We start from the raw sequence: 27,110 nt of genomic DNA, 5'->3' as shown, positions 1-27,110 counted from the left end.
GTCTCAAGTGGTCCTCCCACCTCAACCTCCTGAGTACCTAGGATGACAGGTGCTTGCCATCATACCTGGCTAATTGTTTTAATTTTTTGTAGACAGGGTCTCCCTATGTTACAGAGGCTGGTCTTGAACTCCTGGGCCCAAGCGATCCTCCCACCTTGGCCTCCTAAAGTGTTGGAAATACAGGGGTGAGACACTGTGCCCGGCTGACAGTAGAATTTAAAAGACTTCTAAGCTAGCAATTAAGTGTATTTTCTAATAATCTAATTTTTATATACTACTTTAACAAAACTAGAGAAAACTTCATTATTTCTTATTTTATTTCTTTTTTTGTTTTTTGAGATGGAGTCTCGGTCTGTCATCCAGGCTGGAGTGCAGTAGTGCGATCTTGACTCATTGCAAACTCCGCCTTCCAGGTTCAAGTGATTCTCCTGCCCTTACCTCCGGGGTTCAAGTGATTCTCCTGCCTCAGCCTCCCGAGTAGCTGGGACTACAGGCTGCGCGCCACCACGCCCAGCTAATTTTTGTATTTTTAGTAGAGACAGGGTTTCACCATGTTGGCCAGGATGGTCTTGATCTCCTGACGTCGTAATCCGCCTGCCTTGGCCTCCCATAGCACTGGGATTATAGGTGTGAGCCACTGCGCCCTGACCTATTTCTTATTTTCTTAGTGGTTACTATGGCAATTACAATTAAAATCCTAAATTCATAACAATCTAGTTTGAATTGTTACCAACTTAGCCTGGACAGTATAAAAAACCTTGCTCTTATACAGCTCTGTTTCCCTCTTTATGTTGTTGTTATAAATTACATATTTTACATGTCTTTCCATTAACATATAACTATTGTTTTGGGCATTTTTCTTCTTTTTTTTTGAGATGGAGTCTCGCTTTGTCACCAGGCTGAAGTGCGGTGGTGTGATCTCGGCTCACTGCAACCTCCGCCTCCCAGGTTCAAGCGATTCTCCTGCCTCAGCCTCCCGAGTAGCGGGGACTACAGGCGTGTGCCACCACGCCCAGCTAATTTTTGTATTTTTAGTAGAGATGGGGTTTCACCATTTTGGCCAGGATGGTCTTGATCTCCTGACCTCATGATCTGCCTGCCTTGGCCTCCCAAAGTGCTGGGATTACAGGTGTGAGCCACCACGCCCGGCCCAGGCATTTTCCTTTCATGAATGAAAGAAGAGTTACAAACCAGCAATACTGGTTTTTATATTTACTTATATAGATACCTTTACAGGAGTTCTTTATTTCTTCATATGGCTTTCAGTTACTGTCTAGCATTCTTTCATTTAATCCTGAAGCATTCCCTTTTAGCATTTCTTGTAGGACAGGTCTATTGGCAATAAACCTCTTTATCTTTTATCTGGAAATGTCTTAATTTCTCCTTCACTTCTTAAGGACAGTTTTGCCAGATTATAGAATTTCTGTATTCTTAAGCCTATGTATGTGTATATATATATATACATATATATACTTTTTAAATAAAGAAGCTAACTTACCAAGTAGATTCTCCACAATTCACAATGCATTTTAATCTATTGAAGATGCAAGAAGATAAATTGTAGTGTGGGCTGAGATCAGTGTTGAACTGAAGATAGGAAAGCTTTTCAAGGAATTAGTTGCTGATTGTACCTTGATAATTAAATACACAAACCTATGATCCTTTTAGACTTACTTAATTAGTATCAAATGAGCTTACTTAATTATAGCTGTAAATTAAATGCATAGGGTTTGCCTCATCTCAAAATAATTATATGTGCATTATAATGTGAATTATGGAATATTAATTTGTAGTTTATCGATTACTCCCTAAACAGAGATTGAAACTCATTAGGACAAAGTTATTATTATAGCAGTTTTGATAAATAGCTCCTAGAAGACGTTTCTGAATAACGTTTGCATACAAGTTATTTAAAGGAGAACTATACATGTGTCAGAGTTAGTAGTACACACATTTATTACAAAACCCTGGTTCAGAAAAGTGTGCTCCCTGAGGTATTCAGGTAAGAGGCATATACACTTATATGTATGTATATAGTAATATCTCCCCGCTCATTCGGCACAGAGTTAGACCAACTTTTTCAAGTTTATAGTAGAAGCTGTAATTACCTTTTAAAAAAGTATTTTAACATAAATAACTACAGATCAAACTATTACCTCTAGTAAACCAGTTCTTAGCATCCCCCAAATAGAGAAAATAATAGATTAACTATCATATTAAGAAAGCTTCTGTTATGTCTATTATACTCAAGAACCACACAAAGAGGGACATAACTCTATATCGTCTGTGGATACTATACTGTGGGTAGCTATCTTTTTTTTCCTTCCTTCTCCAATTTAATCTGAGAACAGACATTTGCTGCTAGAAAATGAACAGATAATTATTAAAGGCATAAATACAGACTAATTAGTGAGAGAAAACATTCTAACTCTAGAGGTTTTTTTTTTTTTTTTAAGGAAATGACTATGTTTATTAATTGGGAAGAGCTGAGTACAAACGGAGCTCACTCAATATACAATTTAATACCTTTTAATTTGAGATGGGGAGGAGACTCTAACCACAAATTAAAATATTTCAAGTGTAATTTCATGAACAAGCCTTAGATTTTTCCTTAAATATAAAATGGATTTAAGTAAAAATGTGAGATTTTCATGATTAAAATAGACAAACTTTTCAGACTAGCCAGCTCTTGTCTTACATGCTTTAAATGCACCCACTGTTTTTCACATTTTCCTTTTCCTGCTCTTTTGTGAGACAACTCCCACTGACCACACCAATAACTGTGGCTGAGCTTATATTGTTTTCCTTCATTTTTTCTTCAATATTTTGCACTGCGAAACTGCTGCCACAAAGCCTGAAGACTGCACTTGATTGCTTACTGTAATACTAACATTTGCTAATTAGGAGTAGTGTGGCATTATCAGGCTTCAAAAGCAACAGCAATGAAGGCTGAGCAGCTATGTCAAGGCTTTCCTCAGCATGTGGTATTTTTAACTTTGGCCACCATAGCTTTTTCCTCACTATATTTGTAGTTTTCTGCCATTTTCTCTCTTTAACTACAGAGACTGAAGGGAAGACCTAAGCATAATAATTCTGTTTTAATTCAGCTCAATTTGGGCCTAAAGCAAACATCGAATTACTCATGATTAATTCTAAGGAACATAACCTACTCTCATGTTCAATGGGTCTATGTTTGAATCTAACTAGTGGCTTCCCCTCATCTTTCACTGCCTTTCAGTCTTGCTTTTCCTTGTGTTAATCCCCAAAGTGACTGAAGAATCATAACTTGCCATTCTCCTACTACACAAAATTTTTGTATTATGCAACTCACATTTCAAGGAACTTGTATTATTATCCTTGTATCATGTGTTCAAATTCAAATTAAACTCAGACCACTCTATAATAAGTGACAAGATGCATGAGGGCACTGTGATCTAGGCAACCATAATTATACAATTATTGATGAAGTTCGTGTTGATAAACAATGCAAACATTAGGAAATACTATTTTGCAATTAAGTGATGAAGAAAGCTGTTTACTGCCTTCCATTCTATCCTCTGTTAATAAGATCGAAGTTGCAGATGTTCATGTATGCTGCATTGATGTTAAATGGTGCATGATGCTCTAGGTGGTTCCCATAACCTTGCTTTGTCTACTCTGAACTGACTCAATTGATATGATAATATCGAAAAAATGCAGGGCTGAACTGGCACAATTTGCATAGCCTTGAAATCTGCCATTAATGGACAGCCAACTGCTTCTAAAAGTTCTTGTTCAGTTGTCACTGACAACAATGTATTAGACAAACAATATTTTGAAATTAACCACACAGGTGGGGATATCACTTACTGAAGCTTTTATCTCATCAAACAAGGTACACATCAATGTATTTATAAAGCTAGCAATTGGGGACTTTGTGATCTTTTTGGGAGTTCAATTACTATTAGAGTAAGTATTAATATAAAGAAAGCAGAAATCATTCAGGGGTCACAAAACAGTGGTAGTAGCACTTGCAGCTTTTTGACACAGGTATAATATTTAGAGAAACACCTTTCTCCCTTTCACAAAACCTATATTTCCATTTCATTATTAAATAAATATTATGTTTTAGATTAAGAAATAAAATCTTCAATGTTGTTCAATGTTGCACTTTACTAATTAAAAAATCATCAGGTAAGAGACTCCATATAAGAATGGTAGGAATTACTCTGATGCATGAAAATGAAATGACACACTAGAGAACCTCAAACACTGAAGAAAACTGAAACACTTGCAAAAATATACTGAACAGAGAAGTAGAAAAATACCATAAATATAAGGGAGAACCAGAAATCTTTGAGTTTAGAATTTATGGGCACATATGGATAAAAGACAGTACATTTGCCTTGGGGCAGGGGGTACGGGATGGACAATTAAACAATTAGAAGAGAAAAACTGCAAATAAATTAGAAGAATACAATTTTGAAACAAAAATTCTAGACAAGCTGATACAGAAAACTTAGTGCTAACAAAGGTATAATACAAAAGTGAAACACTGTGGGCTGCTCTGTACTACCTAGAAGTTAATATTAAATATTTAATTCCCCAAAGAGGAAATTCTCACATGACTAGTTGGATAAGACGTGGGCTAAAGGAATTTAGAGAAGCACCAGATAAAAGAAAATGTGCATACATATAATTAACATTTTAAAGAAGGGCAGCAAAAGTGTTTTTTAAAATAAAACCAGGCCGGGTATGGTGGCTCATGTCTGCAATTCCAGCACTTTTGGGAGGCCAAGGCAAGAGGATCACTTGAGGCCAGAAGGTAAGACCAGCTTGGGCAACATACAAAGCCCCATCTCTACAAAAAAATTAAAAAATTAGCTGGGTGTGGTGTCACTTGTTCTCCTAGCTACTCAGGAGCCTGAGGCGGGAGCACTGCTCCAGCCCAGGAGTTCGAGGTTACAGTGATCTATGATTGCATCCCTGAACTCCAGCCTGGGTGGCAGAGCAAGACCCTGCCTCAAAAATAAACAAACAAATAAAAAAACCAATTCTTTCACTTAAGTCAAAGTTTGAACAATAGCTTGTTTTAACTTTTTGTTTATACTTGGTTTAAATCCTAAATTGAGACCTTTCATTCTGAGCATTAGTTTTATTACAAGACTAGAATATAAACATAAAGGAAAATGGGGCCACTGTACACCGTATCCATTGCCCCTCTTAACTGAACTCATCCCTGTGGGAAGACTGAATCTGTTCATAAGAACTGTACTTCCTATCTGATTAATATCAGATTAAACCTTCAAGAGGAGCTCTTACAGAGCATCTGGTTGAATGTGGTACAGATGCCTGGTCAGGGTTATTCCTGCTCTTTAACAGTTTCCCAAGCAATCCAGAAGGACAGAAAAATATTAATATGGATTAAAGTAGGTTGCAGGTACTAATGGCAGCCTAGGTAATTCAGACCAACTGTCTTATCAAGAATTAGAACATCTGGACATATTTTTAAAAAATCTGTTTGAAGGCATTGAAGTCCTAACAAAAGAATGAAGAATTACCAGGCTATAATACAGAGGATGATAGAAACCCAGAGAAGTGAGTCTGGTGTTTGATGCTAGGAGGACAAAGTCTGGAACCCAGTCTGTCAAGAGTAATGGGCCTAGTTAAAATCTCCTTATCTCAGGGTGGGAATCAAAAGGATTAAGGGTGTGTGAACAGGCAGTAGAAACACCTAGACAAGGGATTGTAGCTTAGCCTCTAATCATCTAAATCTTTAAACTTAGATGAAGATAAATATAGTGTGCCAGTGTCCCCATGCCTGCCAAAAGCAAACATGAATCATCCTATACTTCAAATTATTTCTATAAGCAATTTTGCAAATACAACATATCACCCACAATAAAAAATAAACAGTAATACAAAGAGGCAAGCAGGAAATTAAAACCAGCAGAAATTACAGCTTAATAAAGCAGTTCCAGATATTGAACTTAACAAACAGAAACTTTGAAATAGCAAGAGTTAAAGATAAAATCGAGAATTTTAACAGAGGACTAGAATACAACAGGTTTAAATGGAAATTGAAAGTAAAAATTTAGTGGATAGTTTTAATAGAAGCTTAGACACAACTTAAAAAAGAATTAGTGAACTGGAAGATAGAACAGAAGAAAATACCCACAATGAAGCCCAGTGAAGACAGATAAGATGCATTCTATATAGTTTCCCAAAGTAGAACTAGAACCTATGGGTAAAAGTGGTCAAGAAGGCAAATTTATGTCCAAGAGAAGGAAAAAGTTTCTAACAATTTAGGGTTTATAAAACCAAATTAAATGGACATCTCAGGTTGTGAATGTTTTAGAGAAGGTTTCTGACTTGAGTTGGGAATGAGATAAGATGACCCCTCTGTCCCTTTCAATTTTAAGACCTTAGGATTTAGGCTAAGCATGGTGAGTCATGCCTATAATCCCAGCACTTTAGGAGGCTGAGGTGGGTGGATTGCTTGAGGCCAGGATTTTGAGACCAGCCTGAGCAACATAGTGAGATGCCTGTCTCCACTAAAAATTAAAAAAGTTAGCCAGGTATGGTGGCACACACCTGTAGTCCTAGCTACTTAGGAGGCTGAGGTAAGAGGATCCTTTGAACCCAGGAGTTTGAGGCTACAGTGAGCTATGATCATGCTACTGCACTCCAGCCTGGGTGATAGTGACTGAGTGAGACCCTGTCTTAAAAAAAAAAAAAAAAAAAGAACTTAAGATTTTATAAGAATTCAGAGAGTGATCAGGTAGAAAAATTAAACTCAGGAGAATAAGTTTTGGAAGACCATAGTATGATCCAATAAATGTAAAAGTATATACTATGTGTGAATGCAAGCACTCAGTAGAAAGATGTCTAGAAGTAATCACTAAATTGTTAACAAGGGTTATCTCTGGGGATAATTTTAGTAAATATTTTATAAGAGGGAATATGGTAAAGATGATATCAGTAACCATGAGATCAGAGTATTGCAACTAAGGGTATTACATTAGAGGAGGGGTTCTCAAACTTTTTCTCTTAAAAAATTATTGAGGTCAGGTGCACTGGCTCATACCTGTAATACCAGTACTTTGGGAAGCCAAGGCAGGAGGATTGCTTGAGCCCAGAAGTTTGAAACCAGCCTGGGCAACATAGTGAGACCCTGTCTCTTTTTAAATTAAAAAAAAAAAAATTGAGTGCATCAAAAAATGTAAGCCAGGAAAAAAAAGAAAAAAAAATTGAGGACTCCAAATAGATTTTGTGTGAGTCATATTTATTAATATTTACTGTATTCGAAAATAAAATGATCTCAGAAAATTTCTGAATAAACCTATATTTTAACATATTTTAATAAGAATAACTATATATTCCAAACAAAAATATTGGTAAAGAGTATGACATTTAAGTTTTTGCTAATCTCTTTAATATCTGGTTAACAGAAGTCAGCTGGATTCTTACACTTGCTTCAGTATTCAATCTGTTGTGATATCATACATTATGTAGTCTCTGGAAAACTCTACTGTCATTGAGAGTCAAAAAGGCAAATAATATATTTGAATTACTGTGAAGTAGTTTTGATTTCATAGAAGAGATTCCTTGAAAGAGCCTCAGAAAGGGCACCCCCAGTGAGTCTATACTTTGAGAACCACTGCATTAGATTAAGGGCTATAGCTGTCATTATGCTGGGAAGGTGGCCCTGTTCACTTTAGATAAGGTATAATTACCAGGTATGTGTCAGTTCTGTTGTGCTCACAGCTGTGGCTAGTGGGATAGGCCAATAAGGAATTCATGTTCTGCAACTTAGAAAAGATCCCGAACAGTGCTTATGTGAAAGCAAGCTGGCCAACAAGAATATTTTAGACTTCCCTAGTCAGATAAAGTACCACTGTGCTGATCCTTTTATGTAGTAATGGGCCTGAATTACATATCCCAACCTGTAATTGCTTTTTCATTGTTGGAAACAAGTTTTATATAAATGCATTAGACAAACTATACTAGCTGAAGCCTGACATGGAAGAACTAACAAAGGTCTCCAAAGTGAAGGCAGAGTTATCTCCATATTAGAATACTGATAACTTAAGACCAAGATAGAAACCCAATCCAAGATAGATGGGGATCTGAAACCTGCAAAGCATGGCAGCTGCCCCTTTCTGGACCACCAAAAAATTATTTATTTATTTTTAATTTTTAAAAAGTTATTTTTTTTAGTAGAGATGGGGTCTTGCTATGTTGCCCAGGGTGGTCTCAAACTCCTGGGCTCAAGGGATCCTTCTGCCTCAGCCTGGGATTTTAGGCATGGGCCATTATGCCTAGCCAAGAGAAATATTTAAAAATAAAATAGTAAAGGGTCCACAGCCTACCTTCTACTATGAAAAGCATGATTTGGCCCATTTGATCAGAAAGAAAATGAACAAGCCCTTGAGACTCTCTTCTACTAGGCCCCTAACTTTTGAAGACTTAAAATAACCCAGTCACAGGTGTTGCAGACACCATTTTCTTCCTTAATTGGGAAGTCAAAGGCTCTATTTCAGATAATTTACTACAACAGTTTGGTGCCAGAGTATTTTTAATCTTTTTCCCATGGTATTACATCCTGACAGTGAAATAATATTTTATATTTGCCTATGCTTTAAAAATAAAAAGTCTGAGAGAATGGTCTCTATGAAATAAGAATTATATCCTATTCATCAAATAATTCTCTTAATATGACATTCCCATTACATTAACATCTAGACCTGGGCTTGTTAAAATGTGGCCTGTGGGCCAAATCTGGCTAGCTGCCTATTTTTATAAATAGAGTTTTATTGGAATACAGCCACACCCATTTGTTTACATACAGCTGTTTTCACGCTACAGAGGGAGAGTTGAGCACTTGCAACGGAGGTAGTATGCCCTGCAAAGCAGAAAATAATTACTATTTGACCCTTTATAAAAAGTTTGCCGATTCCTGATTTAAACATGTAGTCTATTAGAACTGAAAGATACATTAGAGATTTTTTAGCTACTCCTTTCACTTTATAGTTGAACAAAATGAGGCCCAGAGAATTGAAAAAGCAGTACACGGAGCACACAGAAGACAAGAGGAAGCTTCCTAGCACATGGGATTCCCTCTTTGTTATTTTCCAGCTTACTCATTCCACACGAGGAATGCTCTGCCTAAAGCAAGAATCCTGCCGAGTCTCTTAAAAGCCACATATGGTGTTGGCACAGAAACTGTTTTTTCAACACCTGGGTAACCAGGCTGTGTAGGTCCCAGGAGTGCACCAGTACCCTCAGCTTCAGCTTTAGCCAGTCCCTGAGGAGTTAGATCTGAGAGAGAGCCACTTTCAAGGCCCTGCCTCATTAGTCCCTGCTGCTACCGATCTAGCTCAGAGAAAACTGGTCCTTCTCTCATGCCTATTGCACCAAGGCCAGTCTTGAGTGAAGAGGCTTTGTTCAAAGAGGATTTGTTAATTAAGTTATCACTGTACTAATAAAACCCCAGAGCTTCAGCCTGTAGTAGTCTATGCTACTTTAGGGTTGCTGAATGTATATGTTTGTAACTAAAAGGAATATGTTCTTTTAGAAACAACTGATATGTTTTTTAAAGTATGAAAATAAGACATGGAAAATACAGAGTATCTAAATCATCTTACCCCCAGCACACTGGCATACTCACTCTTGCTACTTTGTTTTTGTTTTGTTTTTTGTTTTGAGATGGAGTCTCGCTTGCTCGCCTGCTCTTGCTCGCTCTGTCACCCAGGCTGGAGTGCAGTAGCGAGATCTCGGCTCACCGCAACCTCTGCCTCCTGGGTTCAAGCGATTCTCCTGCCTCAGTCTGCCATGTAGCTGGGATTACAGGTACATGCCACCACACCCGGCTAATTTTTGTAATTTTAGTGGAGATGGGTTTTATTGTGTTGGCCAGGCTGGTCTGGAACTCCTGACCTCAAGTGATCTGCCCCCCTTGGCCTCCCAAAGTGTTGGGATTACAGGTGTGAACCACTGTGCCCAGCCTCTCTTGCTACTTCGTAATAGCAGGTAATTTTATATTCTGATTTGTTTATACTCAAAGTCCTCAAATAAGTGATGAAGTTTCACAAAGTGAATGAACCCACTGTGTTAGTTTATTTTTCATGTAACATAATATATATAGTTTCAAGTTGCTACACTATTATACATAAAAGTGACATGAACGTCTTCACATGTAGATGCTCCCAGACTTTTGATTATTTAAATTCCAAGAGCTGAAATTGCTGTATAAAAGGATATGAAAACTTTTACCAATTTACACTCTAGCAATATTAAGAGTATATGACTATACCCTAAGTATCAAATAACAATTCTTTTAAAAAATTCTCCTATCTCACATATTCTAATTTGAACTTCTTTATGAAAGTCCCCTATGTCTTCTAACATATCCAGGTTCAACCTATAGAATTAATCTTCAGTAATTAGAGCTCAGCTGAGCATGGTGGTTCATGCTTATAATCCCAGCACTTTGGGAAGGTGAGGTGGGTGGATCACCTGAGTCCAGTAGTTCAAGACCAGCCTGGGCAATATGGTGAAACCCTGTCTCCACAAAAAAATTTAAAAATTGGCCAGGTGTGGTGGTGCACACCTATAGTCCCAGCTACTCAGAAGGCTGAGGTGGGAGGATCACTTGAGTCTGGGAGGAAGAAGGGGTTGCAGTGAGCTGTAATTGTGCCACTGTACTCCAGCCTTGGCAACAGAGAGAGACCCTGTCTCAAAAAAACAAACAAAAACAATAACAAAAAACACAAACTAGAGCTCATATTAGTCTCAACCACAACCAGGATGACACTGCCAGAAAGCCATTAAAAGTCTGATTTTAAAAGAAAAGCTCATTAATAAAAGCAAAAATGTACGAAGGTTCAAATAAGTTTGATTGAATGAGACATGGTTTCACTCTATTGCCCAGGCTACATTGCAAGTGGTATGATCATAGCTCACTGTAACCTCGAGCTCCTCAGCTCATGTGATCACCTGCCTCAGCCTCCTGGGTAGCCAAGACTACAGGCGTGTGCCACCATGCCTGGCTAATTTCCATATTTTTTTTGCAGGGTCTCACTATGTTCCCAGGCTGGTCTTGAACTCCTGGCCTCAAGTGATTCTCCAGCCTTAGCCTCTCAAAGTGTTGAGGTTACAGGTGTGAGTCACCCTACCAGGCCAAAAAAGCTTTATTGAAAGTATTTATGATGATATAGAGCATGTAAGATATTGATCTTTCTGCATCTCTCGCAATAAAAAAAATCAAACTAATGTGGTATTGATATATTATATAAAACCTGCTTAAAACCCACTTTAACATTCAGTCCATAGAAACCAACTCAAGAAAAATAATCATCCAGAATTAGCATAAATTTACAAATCTATATCTTAATAAAGTGTATTACATCAGGACTCTAAATATCAAGACACTCAATTTATTATACCTCAGGTTACCTACATTGCTTCAAGTCCTGTATAAATATTTTTAAATGGCCATCTCTTCTTTATATGGATAATGGTGTAGGACTTAAAACAGTTTATCTGACCATTCTAAGATGAAAGTCATTTCCTTTGCTAACATCTTTATCGAAGCATGATTGACATACAATAAACTGCACTATTTAAGTGTACAACTGGAAAAGTTTGAATAGGTATTACTCATGAAGCCATCACCACAATCAAAACAACAAACATACATATCAATTCTAAAAGTTTCTTCGTGTGTCTTTGTAAGGTCCCACCCCTTCCTGCCCTCTATCCCTAGGCAGCCACTCATCTAGACTCAGCAGTCTCAAGGTTTGATTTGGATTTCTAATCAATTATCTTTTAGTGATTCAGGTAATACTACCTATACCCAGTGGGTTTTGTTCCACAAATGGCTATCTAATTTGAACAACAGAGGTTACTTTCTAGGAAAATTTCTGAGCTACAGATTCCCTAAACCAAAAGCAGCCTCAAGTATTCTGCTAAGGATGGTACCAGTCTTCTGTAGAGACTGACAGCCTTCTCATATATCAATGCATAATTATAGACTTCCAGCATAGCTGATGGTTGGTTCTTGGATCAACAATATTTTAAAACACATGAAAGAGGAATTAACTTGATTATATAGAACCAGGTCTTTAGAACATTCACAGCAATTCTGCAATTCTGTTTTTTCTTCAGTTAAGCTGTATGTAGTTAAAAGATTTTTCTTTTCTTCTGAGTTAAGAAAAACATTCATTCAAGGCATTTTTTTTTCTTTTAAAGTTTGTCATTTTTGAAAAAAACTGTGCCAGTGGTCAATATCAATTCTTGGTTGTTGACTGGCTTTAAGAACCTATGATGATTATTTTATATTCAGAATTTCATTGATGAAACACATCTAGTGCTATTCTTCACACACATATAAAAAGAACTCCTAGGTATTTAATGTCCACTCAGATGAAAAGTGTCTGTAAGTTATACAATTCTTACTATTGGGTTTATCATTATCCTTCTAGTCACTTAAATTCAAAATATTAAGGTCATCCTTGTCTTCTTATAAAGTCACTAAATCCAGTTTCATCTCATATAGTCACCAAATTTTTCATGTCTTTTGCCCTTAGTGATGTGATCCTTATCTTTCTAGCTTCTGTACCTATGCTTAGCTTGCACATGTAGACATACTGAACTATGTCCCCCAATTCACCATGCTCTACTCTTCTTTGCCTGTGACTTTTTATGTGCTGTTTCTTCTGGCTAGAATGTTGTTCTTTGCCTTCTTTGTTTGGTAAACTGTAACTACTCATGTAAGGTTAAATCTTATCTAAAGCATGTCTTAGACTCCTCTGTATTATTGGCTGCTTCCTCTTCTTGTGTCCTTAACACCTTAAGTATTCATCTATTATAGTTCTTATTACAACAAATTGTTATTTTTTCATACTTCTACATTTCATATGTTGTGAATTCCTTGACTATAAAGACAAAAATATATACAGTCCTTTACCAAGTACATAGAACATAGTAGGCTCTCAATCTGTGTAGATGTAGAATTAATACATTTTATTCCCTTTTTTTCATTAGCTTGCTATTATTTTAATTCCTATTGGTGCTTATCTAAATTGTTTCCAAATTGATCCGTTTGATAATAGTCTCTCCCTCCTCTAGTCTAATTTGTACACTAGCATGGGATTATATTCCTAAACCACTGTTTCGAACATATCATTCCTCTGCTCAAAACCCTTCAATAGTTTCCCACTTCCATTCAAATAAGACCCAGCTCTGTAGCCAAGCACTCAAATCTCAGTGTAATCTAACCCTAAGTTATCTTTTTTACTTTATCACCTATTAATGTTTCTTATATTAATTCTACACTAGTCACACAGGAATACTTACATTTTCTGGAACATTTTGTAGTTTCTATTTATATTAGATTATTCTATTTTTGTTAGATTGTAATTAAAAAAATAATTATCTATTGCCCTTTGAAAGTAGACTTTTTTTTTTTGAGACAGGGTCTCACTCTGTTGCCAAGGCTGGAGTGTAATGGTGTGATCATGGCTGACTGTTGCTGCCTTGAACTCCTGGGCTGCACGAACCTCCTTGCCTCAGCCTTCTGAGTAGCTAGGACTACAGGCATGTGCCACTGCGCCCAGCTAATTTTTTTTTTTTTTTTGGTAGAGATGGGGTCTTGCTGTGTTGCCCAGGTTGGTCTCCAATCCCTGGCCTCATACAATTCTTCTACCTTGGCCACCCAAAGTATTGGGATTACAGGTGTGAGCCACTGCACCTAGTCTGAAAGTGGGCTTTTAATTGAGGTATGACATATACAGAGAAGAGTACAAATTGGAAGTCTGACTCTGGAAATGTTGGCCTTTAGACTAAATAGAGAGTTCTGAACATCCCTAATGAGTCTAGCCTGCAGCCAACATACTACCTTAATGTAGCCAACAAGTGACCACTGTCAAGACAAGTAGAACTACTCGGCTGAGCCTAGCCTTGACTGGAGAATCATGAGAAAATAAAACTGCTGTTTTTTATGTTACTAATTTATAGAGTGGTTTGTTATGGTGAAAAATTCCCTCCCCTCCTTGCAATTACTAATCCCCATCAAAAGTAACTTGAGGCCTGTTTCCATTGACTTTATACAAATGGAATCACATAGTATATACCCTTATGTTTATATAACAATGTTTTAATATCACCTTCATCACTGAAGGAAAATATTGCTGGAGATAGAATTCTGGGTTGACAGTTTTGTTTCAGCACTTCAAAGATGTTCTACTTTCTTTTGATCTCCACTGTAAGGAATCTGTAGTTGTTCATATAATTTCCCATTCTATGCAATGTGCTACTTTGCTCTTCAATATCTTCTCTTCATCTTTTGGTTTCAGTAGTAGTCTAATTAAATGTTTAGGTGTGGTTTTCTTTGTATTTATTCTGCCTGTGGTTCACAGGGCTCCCCAAATCTGTAAGTTCATGTCTTTCACCAGAAGTGGGAAACCTTACAGCCATTATTCATCAAATATTTATCTTGCCTCATTCTCTAGCTCCTTTCGAGACTCCAATTATGAACATTTTAGGCCTTTTGCTGTTGTCCTAAAGGTCAAGGAAGCTCTGTTCTCTGTTTTTGTGGGGTTTTTTTCTGAGATGGAGTCTTGCTCTGTCCACTTGGGCTGGAGTGCAGTGGCATTATCTCGGCTCACTGCAACCTCTACCTTCCAGGTTCAAGTGATTCTCCTGCCTCACCCTACCAAGTAGCTGGGACTATAGGCGTGTGCCACTGCACCCAGCTAATTTTTGTATTTTTAGTAGAGACGGGGTTTCACCATGTTGGCCAGACTGGTCTCGAACTCCTGACTTCAGGAAATCCACCCACCCTGGCTTCCAAAAGTGCTGGGATTACAGGTGTGAGCCACTGCACCCGGCCATGTTCATTGTTTTTTTTCTCTTCATTTTCCACACTTGATAATTTCTACATACCTATATTCAAGTTTGCTCCTTGTCATATTCAAATTACTGAAAGAGTACCCTGTGAACCTAAAATATTTACTCTCTGGTCCTTTAAGAAAAAAATGCCAGCCGGGCATGGTGGCTCACGCCTGTAATCCCAGCACTTTGGGAGGCCGGGCGGATCCCGAGGTCAGGAGATCGAGACCATCCTGGCTAACATGGTGAAACCCCGTCTCTACTAAAAATAGAAAAACAAAATTAGCCGGGCATGGTGGCGGGAGCCTGTAGTCCCAGCTACTTGGGAGGCTGAGGCGGGAGAATGGCGTGAACTGAGGAGGCGGAGCTTGTAGTGAGCCGAGATCGCACCACTGCACTCCACTGCACTCCAGCCTGGGAGGCAGGGCGAGACTCGTCTCAAAAAAAAAAATTTAAAAAAAATGCTGACCTCTGTTGTACAGTCTACTCAAATGTTTCTAAGGAGGGGATTATTATTATTTTTTTAAGGAGACAAGTAAACTTGGCTAGAATGAAATTCCAAACTCTGCACCCCAGCAATGGACAATGAGACATCTTTATTAAGTTCTTTTAGCCTTAGCTGGGCTGCTAGGAATCCACTCTGCATATGCGTAATTCAGGGGTCATCCAGAGATTTGGACAAGGTCTGTATGTAGAATTTAGGGCTACCTCTGTATGGTTTTTCTCCTTTCTGAAATTTCCTCACTCACTTTTTACCTAAACTCTTCCTCTGGATCTTCAAGCCAGTAAGACTGCGTGTTTTCTACCAACTTTTAGGCATGCTACTTGGTGCCAACTTGGGCTGGTCCTAGAGAAAGAGTCATAAAAATAGGAAATGTACTCAAGGCCATTCTCCTCCTCCAAGTATAGACTCTCCTTCAGTTTCTGCCTGATTTTCATTCTTCTCCAGTGTCTCCAGGTAGTTGGTTTTGTAATATTTTGTTAAGAGTTATAATTGCTACCTGAAGAAGGGCTGTTCTGACATGAGCTATTCCTACCCTATTTAGTTTGGAATTCTGTATACACTCTTTTGGGTCTGACTTTGTTCCACATTATGTTTGTTATATTCATTGATATTGTTGAGTGGTAATCCATTCATTCTCTCTTCATTATGTATGCTATCACATAAATATATAATATATTCAGTTTACTCTTTATGGACCTTTGGGGTTGTTTCCAATTATTTTGGTCATTGCAAATAGTGCTGTTATATTTGTTGTAGCAAAAGACTAGAAATACCAAGATGTGTATCAAAAGAGGATTAGTAAAATAAAGTATGATGTGACAAGAAAATGAAATATTATACAGCTATAAAAAATGGAACAATCTCTAAGATATATTAAGCAAAAAGGCAAGGTGCGGAACAATGTGTATAGCTGACATTCAGTGGAAGCATTGGTTCACTCTGGGAAAGGGCTGATTAGATGGGTAACATCTAGAAGGAGGAATTTCATACTGTGTGAATATAATACCTTGAAAACACAGATTAAAAAACCTATAGAAGAAAACATCCCCAATATATTGTGCACATCATTCCATGTTCATAAAAATTAAAATACTAAATCAATTTCCATCTTATGTATATATTAATAAATTCTCTATGGCTGAATATTTAGATTAGAATGAGCTAGAGCTCTGTGAAGTGATATGAAAAAACTTCCAGAATATATTATAAACTGAAAAAAGGAAAAAACAAACATATCAACAGTATGCCACTTTTCAAATAAAAAGGAAGGTGAAATAAGAAAATGCTCATGTATCTGCTCATCTGGGCATAAATAAATACAGGAATGAAATTCCATTAACTGAAGAATAGGTAAATAAAATGTTGTATGTCTATATGTAGAAAGCTAAATAGTGTTGCCCCTGAATTCATGTCCATCTGGAACCTTAGAATGTGACCTTGTTTGGAAATAAAGTCTTTGCAGATTAATTAGTTAAGATGAGGTCACACTAGATTAGATTAGGCCTTATATCCAATTATTGGTGTCTTTAAAATAAAAGGAGTGGGCACAGAAAGATATACACAGGGAAGAAGGCCATGCGAAGACAGAGGCAAATACTGAAGTGATATAGCTACAAGCCAAGGAATGCCAAGAACTGATTTCCAGGAGCCCAGTAGCTAGGAAGAGACAAGGAACAATTTCCTAGAGTTTTCAGAGGGTACAAGGCCCTGCTGATACCTTTTATTTTGGACTTCTAGCCTTCAGAACTGTGAAATAATAAATTTCTGTTCTTTTAAGCCACTCACTTTGTGGTAATTTGTTATGGCAGCCCTAGGAAATGAATAAACCATGCAATAGAATGTTACATGGCAATAAAAAGAAGTAAAAAACTGACACATGCTATAATGTGGATGAACCTTGAAAACATTATGTTAAGTGAACGAAGCCTAACACAGAAAACCACATATTGTAAGAGTCCATTTATATGCAATTTCCAGAAAAGGCAAATGCATAGAGGCAGAAAGTACATTAATGGTTGCTTAAGGTTGGGAGAAGATGGGTGAAGCTGGAGAGAGACAGTTTCTGGGATGATGAAAATGTTCTAAAATTGATTGTGGTCACGGTTGCACAACCTATGAATATACAAAAAAAAGAATTGTATACTTTAAATAAGGAAATTGTATGGTGTGTGAATTATATCTGAGTGAAGCTGTTAGAAAAAAAAAGAAGAAATACAGAAAAGATAAGTAAAAAACTGAGATTGGTTACCTACAAGAGGTAGGTGGGAACAGGGTGGGAAGAACGCTAAAACAAGAATGGTGAAAAAGTAATGTCAGGGAAGTGACACTTCTTTTACTCTATCTTTGTGAATAGTTCTCGACTTTTAGAACCATGGTAATTTTCTATATATTTAAAAAACTTAATTAAAATTAACCAGGATGTGTGGTTGTGTGAGCTCCTCATTTTGCTCTGCTTATATGTTTCCCTGGTCTTGATGGTTCAGGCTGCACTTACAGAGTTGGGGTAACAGCTCTAAGCCAGTCCTGAACTCTGTGGTATTGGATTGCAATAGGTGATACTACTGTGTACTCATGTTTTAAAAATATATACACAGGGCCAGGCACAGTGGCTCACGTCTGTAATCCCAGCACTTTAGGAGGCTGAGGCGGGTGGATCACCTGAGGTCAGGAGTTTGAGACCACTCCTGACCAACATGGAGAAACCCCGTCTCTACTAAAAAAAAAAAAACAAAAAATTAGCTGGGCATGGGAGGCTGAGGCAGGAGAATTGCTTGGACCTAGCAGGCAGAGGCTGCAGTGAGCTGAGGTTGCGCCATTGCACTCCAGCCTGGGCAACAAGAGTGAAACTCCTTCTCAAAAAAAAAAAAAAAAAATCATATATATATCACACACATACACACACACACGCACACAGGTTAAATATAGACACAGATATAGATGTGTGTATAAATTCTTAGTGTACAATAAAAGAAACCAGGGCTTCTTGGAGAAATTCCTATTTCATGGCTGGGGCAAGGAAAACACAAGCTGAACCTGGAGATCTTGTGGTCACAGAATGTAAGGAAGTCAGAAAATAACTGTAGTACGTTGGAAGTTCTTAAGAACCAACTTGAGGGCACTTCCAATGGTCAAATCTAGGACAATTTGAGAAACACAATAAATAGTGATAGTAATATATATTAAATAATAGAATAAAATATTCATGAGTCCATATGACATAAATAAGTAAATTAATAAACAAAAAAATGGGGAAGAAAAAGCTCTTCTCTATTAATAAGTGTATAATTTTGAATTGAGAAGTTTATAAGGAATAATAAAAATAAAATATAATTCTTTGGCTAATACCACAGTAATAATTATTTCAGGCAAGATTAATCCATGTATGTATGGAAGACGTATCTTGAAGTACCTCCCCATGAGGTATTTATTCATTAAGAAAGAAAAAATACTAACTTTACAATGGAGAGAACTGGCAGGCACCACTTTAACCAAGTAAAGTGAATCAGAGTCAACATCACTACTATCGAGGCTAATTAGTATCACATGTCTTTGAATATGATTCACTGAGAAGAGCATAATATTATTTCTGTGGTATTCTTGCCAAAAATGCATAATCTGAATTTTATCACAGGGAAACATTAGTCAAACAAAAATTGAGAGACATTCTATAAAATAACTGGCCAGTACTCTTCAAAAGCGTTAATGTTAAGGAGGAGAAAAAAAGACTGAAGAATTATGCCAGATAGTAACAGAATAAAAGAATATGATTACCTATTAAGTACAGAGTAGAATCCTAGATTGTATCCTGGACCCCCAAAAAAAAAAAAGTGGGATAATTGGGAACATCTGAAAAAGGTCTGTAGCTTCAATAATAGTATCACATCTATAATAGTTTGCTGGTTTTAAAATTTTATTTATTTATTTGACAAAAATTCTACCTATTTATTAACTCCTTGGTTTTGATATATGTACTCTGGTTATATAAAATGCTAATGTTTGGGAAAGCTGGATGAAGGATATATGGAAAATATCTACTATTTTTACAACTTTTTTTTTGCTGCAAAATGAGAAGTTAAAAAAATTAAAAAATTTAAGACCAATGCTATGAAGAACATTCTTGCATGTAAATCTATGCATATGTTAAATTATTCCATAGGATTAATTTGTAAGTAAAGTTACTGAGTCAAAGGATATGCATATTTTAAGGCTTTTGATATGTATTCTCAAGCTGTCACCAAGAAAAACTGTACACCAACATTTATCCCACTAGTAGTGGGTCTTAATTTTTCTCGAATTTCTAAGATGTACCAGCTGATATCTAAGGTCATTTCTAGTTATATTTTGCATCAAAATTTCATTTGTATTTCATAAACCAGTTCATATGTCACTTTTAAAATACATTGTTTCTCTGATCACCAGTGTGATGTGAAGTCATGCATTATTTCTATAGTGAATTTTTTGGTAAAATTCACATAATCCTTTCTACATACTGTCTTCTAGTGTACACTTCACAAGTATAAGCTCTTTGAAGTAAGGGCCATATACCTTTGTATCCAATTATTACTTCAAATATGGTATACATAGCAGTGGTTTAATTTAGCACTGCAGTAGTTAAGTTGCAACTGGCTTCCTGTCATAGACATGTTCAGATACCTTATCTGCTGACATTTCAAGTCTTAATTTTGCTTGCGTGAGCTCCTCATTTTGCTCTGCTCATATCTTTCTTGGGTCTTGATAGTTAAGGATGCACTTACTTATACAGTTGGGGTAACAGTTCTAAGGTAGTCCTGACAAGGGAAGTATAAAAATCAAGAATAGGGTGCCCTGCAATCCCAGTGACTCAGGAGGCCAAAGCAGGAGAATCACTTGAGGCCAGGAATTTGAAATCAGCATGGACAACACAGCAAGACCCTGTCTCTAAAAGAATAGAAAAAAATTAGCCAGCATGGTGGCGTGTGCCTGTAGTCTCAGCTATATGAGAGGCTGAGGCAGGAGGATTGTTTGAGCCCAAGTGTTCCAGGATGAAGTGAGCTAAGATCACTCCACTCTACTCCAGCCTGGGAGACAGTCTCTTTAACTTAAAAAAAAAAAAGAGTAGGGTGCAGAATTATTTCTGACATCCAGATGTACGTTGTGATGATCTAATTGTGACTGCAAAGCTTCTGTTCTAGCTTAATAAATTGTATTCTGCACTAATCCTAGGAACTGGAATGAGCTTTGGTCTAGATTCCCTATCTTTAGCTATGACTGATTATCCCTCCTAGTCTCAGCCTTCTAAAACTAGACTGCTCTAACTCCAAGGTGTTGGTTAGGCATTTTAGTGCTTGCCAGTTCCTGACAACCTTTCTTCTTAGAAGACCAATATAACTCCTTTTACATAAGAATAGACTTCTCCAAGTGACACTGGCTGTCTAAGAAAGAGCTTTTTCCAGTTTTCTTCTGCCACTCTCAGCTCACACAATATCTTGGTTGTATTCATATTAGAAGTGATGAGGTTGTTGTACCCCTTTGGAGTTAGATTAGTGCTCCAAAAAGGATGCATAGTGGTTTGGTTGAATAGCAGTCAGTAAAGTGGAGCCAGCAGGACCTGAAAAAAACTTAATCCAGGTGAGATGAGTGAGATTCTTCAGAACATCTGCCTCACCTGGATTAAGTTTTTTTCAGGTACTACTGGCTCCACTTTACAGACTTTCCTATTCAACCAAAGCACTATGCCTCATTCCTGGACCATTAATCTAATTTCCATAATCCTATTTAGTGCAGCTTTGGCTTGTGAACTACAAAAACAGCACGAGAGGTCAACATCCAAGAATCGTGACTGGCATGACTCATCTGAGGAGAAATGATCACCTCAATAGTAAACAGATATTTCTATTTTCCCTTGTTAAGTAAAACCTAGAAAAACTAGAAGAAAAAAGCTGATGCTTTGAGCCTGAATTGAGACTGTTAAATACATAGTAATACATAGGAAGCTGAGTTGCAAATAGATCCCAGATTAAATGTCACAACTGTCAATGGTGACAAATGTCTCTATGTATAGATGGTTTACAAGTGGCATGCTGGGTTGGGTTCTTAATATCACCTGTCAAAGAAACCTAATGATCCCCATTATGATCCACCTCGTATGCTCAAATACCAACGTGTAGGCTTCTAAAAGCTTACTGCAGCCAACTGTTCAGTTAAAAAACATTGTGGTAGGCCGGGTGTGGTGGCTCACACCTATAATCCGAGCACTTTGGTAGGCCGAGGCAGGTGGATCACTTGAGGTCAGGAGTTTGGGATCAGCCTGGCCAACACGGTGAAACCCCGTCTCTGCTAACAATACCAAAAAAAATTAGCCAGGTGAGGTGATGTATACCTGTAATCCTAGCTTCTGGGGAGGTTGAGGTGGGAGGATTGCTTTAACCCAGGGGGCGGAGGTTGCAGTGAGCCGAGATTGCGCCACTGCACACTCCAGCCTGGGTGACAGAGCGAGACTCCGTCTCAAAAAACAAAACAAAATACAACAACAACAAAAAAACACTGTGAATTTCTTTCCCCTGCCCAAAACACTCTTAGTACTTAAAAAAAAAAAAAAAAAAAAAAAAAAAACTCAACAAAATAAATCTGTAGAGCAATGTTAAATTAAAAATCGATAAACCTGAGGCCATTTCGAAAGAAAGCTTTTTTTCTTTAGACAGGGTCTCACTCTGTCACCCAGGCTGGAGTATGCACAATCATAGCTCACTGCAGCCTCAAACTCCCTGGATCAAGTGATCCTCCCACCTCAGCCTCCTGATTAGCTGGGACTACAGGTGCGCATCACTGTGCTGGGATAATTTTTTACTATTTATTTTTTAGTAGAGATGAGGTCTCGCTATGTTTCTCAGGCTGGTCTTGAACTCCTGAGCTCAAGGGATCCTTCTGCCTTAGCCTCCCAAAATGCTGGGATTACAGGCAAGAAGCCAAGAAAGCTTTTTTTTTTTTGATTACCCTGTGTGCCAAATTCTCAAAGTAGTGAGAGCCAAGTCTCCAAAAAGCTTATATATATATGCTATGAGAGCCTAAGGTCTAAATGCTTTAACAGATCCCTGAATAGTCAACTGCAAAAATACTGTTTATTTGATCATAACAAATAGCAATGTAGATCCTTCATAGTAATCATGTAATGATCTCTAATTTATGGTAGAAATAAAATGATAAATCTTACTACAAGAAACAGAAAACCAAGGCCATGGATTATGTTCCACAATTTATGGGAATATTCAGATTAACCAGCAGTATAGACAGAAATATGAACCTTGCTAGGGATCCATATAACTGTTGCAGGAAACTACCCTTGTTCTCTAGGCCTCCACTCATTGTTCCACATCCAATCTTCCTTAAGCCCTAGATACCCTCTAGATATTTAAACAACATCAGGAGGGAATAAGGTAATTTTAAAATAATTCCTTCATTAAAATGCAAGCCACTGAAGGAAAAATGTTCCATAGAAAATTCAGTCACAAATATTTATTTAAATGTTCACAAAAGTCACTTTTAATCATATACATCCTATAAATTTACTCTTGGGCCAGGCGCAGTGGCTCATGCCTGTAATCCCAGCACTTTGGGAGGCTGAGGCAGGTGGATCACTTGAGGTCAAGAGTTGAAGACCAGTTGGTAAACATGGTAAAACCCCATCTCCGCTAAAAATACAAAAAATTAGCCAGGCATGGTGGCACACACCTGTAGTTCCAGCTACTTGGAAGAGGCTGAGGCAGGAGAATCGCTTGAACTCAGGAGGTGGAGGTTGCAGTGGGCTGAGATCGTGCCACTGCACTCCAGCCTGGGGACAGAGCAAGACTCCTCCAAAAAAAAAAAAAAAAAAAAAATTTAGACTCTTTAGTGAAGACATATTTCTACTGTTCTAAATTTCAGGTGATTCTACCATTGATTTCTGGACCCTTAAACCATGACTATCTCCTGGAAGTGGACACAAGTTTTTAATATTAACTGCTGCTTCTATGTGGATTTAAAATGGGGTGAATATGATTTTCTTTAAAATATTATTTTAAACACCTATTTCAAACATCTATTTCTAGAGTCTATTACCAGAATTTCTAGAATTTAGTATCAGCTACAGTATCTTCCTAATTTATTATCAACTACACTAGTTGATTTATTTATTTAGTATCAACTACACTATCTCCTAATTTAGTATCAACTACACTAGTTGATTTATTTATTTAGTATCAACTACACATTTTATTAATGAGTTACCCTTTTTCTTTAAATAAAAAAATGCTTAATAAAATCCCATCTAGTGGTAATTCTTTTAGCAAACACTATAGTATAAACTTTCTCCATGACTGAATTCATTAGCCTTTTGCATTAGTCTTTATTTACCGTCTTTAAACCAAGCCAATCTTTATTAATTTTCTAAGGCATTTCCCTAGTGCTTTTATCATAATTTTTCTCTACAATTTTTCTAACCCTATCACATTTGTCTCACTATAACCCCATGGGATTGTTCATCACTAATACTTTTTAGAGGGATTATTGCAGCTTTTATTCTTTAGCATTTAATTAAAAAAAGGATTTTCATCTTTAGTATTTGTTGATCCCTCTGAAACAGGGCTTTATAAACAAATGGAAGTGTGATTCCTTTCTTTTATGGAATTATGGTAAACTGACCACAAAATGTTTCTCAGTCCAAAGGATGTCTTCTCTCTATATATATATACTTTAAGCACTTAATAATGTATTGCCCAGCATAGCATTTAAATCCCATCACAATTACCATTTCAGAGATGGTTGCCCCATATCTCCCTTCTGCCATTTCTTGTAACAAATCATATGAAGGACTCTGCCTTTTGCTTTTATTACCTCATTAACTTTGAATACCTTTGTAATCTCAACTTGCCAAAATTGTAAGGATTCCTCAAGGCCTAGTTCATACATCACTTGCTTCGAAAAGCTTTCCCCAACTTCTTGTTCCATTTGTTCTATAAAAATTAGTTCATGAAAATAATATCATTTTTCACATCATATTATTTAAGTATGTCTCTTCTAGATTTCAAGAAAAGGAGTTTTTGTTTTGTTCATCTTTATAACCACAATTCTTGACATACAGTAGGCACTCAATAAAACCATAATGAATTGAATTTATTTGTGCTGTTACATTACTGCATTATCTATAAGTATCTTGCCTCTCCAACTTGTCCTGCTTGAGATTAGAGGTTCTCATGTTTTTTTTAAGTTCTATATTACCTGGCATATACTTAGCACATGATCAAGAATCTTTTCACTGGAAGAAATGTTAGAAATAAACACAGCCAAAAACCTCAACCAATACACAAATTCATTTTACCAAATATTTTTGTTTAAATATCTATAATGATTAGTGTGACCATATGGGCTGGTTTGCCCAGAACTGTCCTAGTATTATTAATAGCACCCCGCTCTTTCACTCTCAAAAGCATCTGAGTTTTTCTAATAAGTTATATGGTCATCCTAATAACGAAAAAACTGCTTACTTCCTCACAAGTACTGACAGCTAAACAGCTCTATTATTGTACTTTTTGCATACTAAACCATGTGAATTACTTACAAAAACACCTGTTTTATAAACGGCCCCTTTATTATGGTAAGGGGTGGAGTTCTAGGACTAGAGGAAATAATTAAGTATAAGCAAAATTTACCATGATAAATAAATTGAATAGATGGCTAAGTGCCAAATTATTAACAAAAGAATTTGGATATTTTCTTGAGATTTTAGAATTGTTTATTAAACCAGAAAGGCTTTAAAAACACAGAAAGGTTTAAAAACACAAAAATTTAAAATTTAAAATAGCTTAACAACAGCAGAGAAAAGCTAAACAAATTTTCTGGGCCAAGGCTCAGCAAAGTTGGGGTGGAACCTTAGAAATGATGGCTTCTATTGGGATACTAAAAAAAAAAAAATCAATGAATCAAAAATGATGTGAGTTCTAGAGCAGTTGAAACAGGATAAGCCAGCTTGGTTAAGACTTAAAAGAAATAAGGCAATAGTTAACTATCCATTTAAATACAGTTTTTAATATTTCACGTGTAACCAGTTTATTCCTTTTAAACAAGGAAAATTTTAGCCATTCAGTTATCTGAATCAGACTTTTCAGCTATACTTCCAAAGATTTTTATCTGAGCCAAAAGCTTGCATGCAGTGTTTCAGCCAAAAGAAAATTTTGCCGCCAAGTTGTAATGCTCTGAAAAATGAATTTTAGAGTCTAATTGAATTTCTGAAAGAAATACTCACTGGTACAAACAATAATTATTCTGAAAAACATTTGGTAATATACCTCTTTAATTAAATATCTATTTGTATTACATTTTCAAGAGCTTTTGATTATAGAAATTGATTAGAGTTATAAACCAAAATGAATAAATTTTCTAAGAACCATTTAGACTAATGTGTGTGTATATATATATATATGCCTAGAATACATATATATTATGTATATATGTGTATATATATAAATAAAATCTATAAATGTGTAGGTAAATGTCACTATCATCTAGATATCCATTCCTGCATACAAAATGCATTTACAAGATATGCACGCACAATTCTACACCAGAAAGTTTTCCAGCTCTAACAAATTCTAACTAAAGAGAAGTCTTAGAATTGGAGCATATTTGGCAAAAGCTTTGAGAAACACAGTTAAGCAAGTACGGACTAGATCATATATGGACATTTTCTTGGGTCAAAGGGCCTCTGGATGTAGTTTAGTAGGATAAAGATGCTTTATCCTACTAAAGCCTATTGGTGTTGACCTTATGATTAAGTGTAAAGAGGAATCAGCCAGTGATCCTTTAAATATATAAATTTTGAGGGATACTGTAAGACAGGGCTTTTCTAATCTTGATGCAATTAATAATTTGGGCCAGATAATTCTTTATTGTGGATTGGCTGTCTTGTGCATTATAGGATATATAGCAGCATCCCTGGCTTTTACCCACAAAATGCCAGTGGAAGACCCAACTCTTCCATACCAGCCAGTTGTCATAACTGAAAGGAAGGGGGAAAGTTGTTTCTGGTTGAAAACCACAGATGTAAGCCAATGAGTTAACATGGTATGGAACAGATTGGACTAGTCTGGGATTCAAGAAGCTGGGTTCTTTTTTTGTTTTTTGTTTTTTGTTTTGAGACGGAGTTTCACTCTTGTTGTCCAGGCTAGAGTGCAACAGTGTGATCTCGGCTCACCGCAACCTCCGCCTCCCAGGTTCTAACGATTCTCCTGCCTCAGCCTCCCGAGTAGCTGGGATTACAGGCATGCGCCACCACACCTGGCTTATTTTGTATTTTTAGTAGAGACAGGGTTTCTCCAGGTTGGTCAGGCTGGTCTTGAATTCCCGACCTTAGGTGACCCTCCCGCCTTGGCCTCCCAAAGTGCTAGGATTACAGGCATGAGCCACCGCACCAGGCCGAGGCTGGGTTCTAATCTAGCTGCTTCTGTTTCTAATTCTGAGACCTTGGGAAAGTGACCTAATCCAGCAGTTCCCAAAGTGCGGTATGAAGAACAGTATTCCTAAGTCACATTCCTAAAAACAGTATTCCTTAATACACAGATAAGCCCACTTAACTTTCTCGGGCTATGTATTTTTCTATTTAATAATAAAAAAATGTATTCAATAGGGACCTATTGGTTAGGCTCTAATGCCATAGCTTGTAGTAAACCAATTCCCAGACCACAAAAAGGCAGAAAAGCTTAATTTTTTTTTTTTTTAAATAAAG

General features: G+C 36.9%; 1 protein-coding gene across 11 annotated transcripts in view; it reads right to left on the bottom strand.

The window, feature by feature from the left end:
- The window catches only part of ADK (adenosine kinase), a 558,353-nt gene that overhangs the window by 59,628 nt on the left and 471,615 nt on the right, over nt 1-27,110 (bottom strand). For 2 of the 11 annotated variants that reach the window (XM_054659698.2, XM_063781901.1), the window contains exons 10-11: nt 18,410-18,510; nt 17,060-17,488 (exon numbers count right to left, since the gene is read on the bottom strand). The exons of 8 other annotated variants lie outside the window; for them this stretch is intronic. In XM_054659698.2, the coding sequence (XP_054515673.1) occupies nt 18,443-18,510 (68 nt within the window). In that variant the 3' untranslated portion in view covers nt 17,060-17,488; nt 18,410-18,442. Of the gene's footprint in view, nt 1-16,226; nt 18,511-27,110 lie in introns of those variants that run through there. One more of the 11 variants, XM_016918649.3, reaches the window with a different exon arrangement.

This window comes from Pan troglodytes, chromosome 8 (genome assembly GCF_028858775.2).
Source record: "Pan troglodytes isolate AG18354 chromosome 8, NHGRI_mPanTro3-v2.0_pri, whole genome shotgun sequence".
Taxonomy (NCBI): Eukaryota; Metazoa; Chordata; class Mammalia; order Primates; family Hominidae; genus Pan; species Pan troglodytes.
Note: the sequence above shows the minus strand (reverse complement) of the source record. Positions and strands in the feature narration are given on the sequence as shown.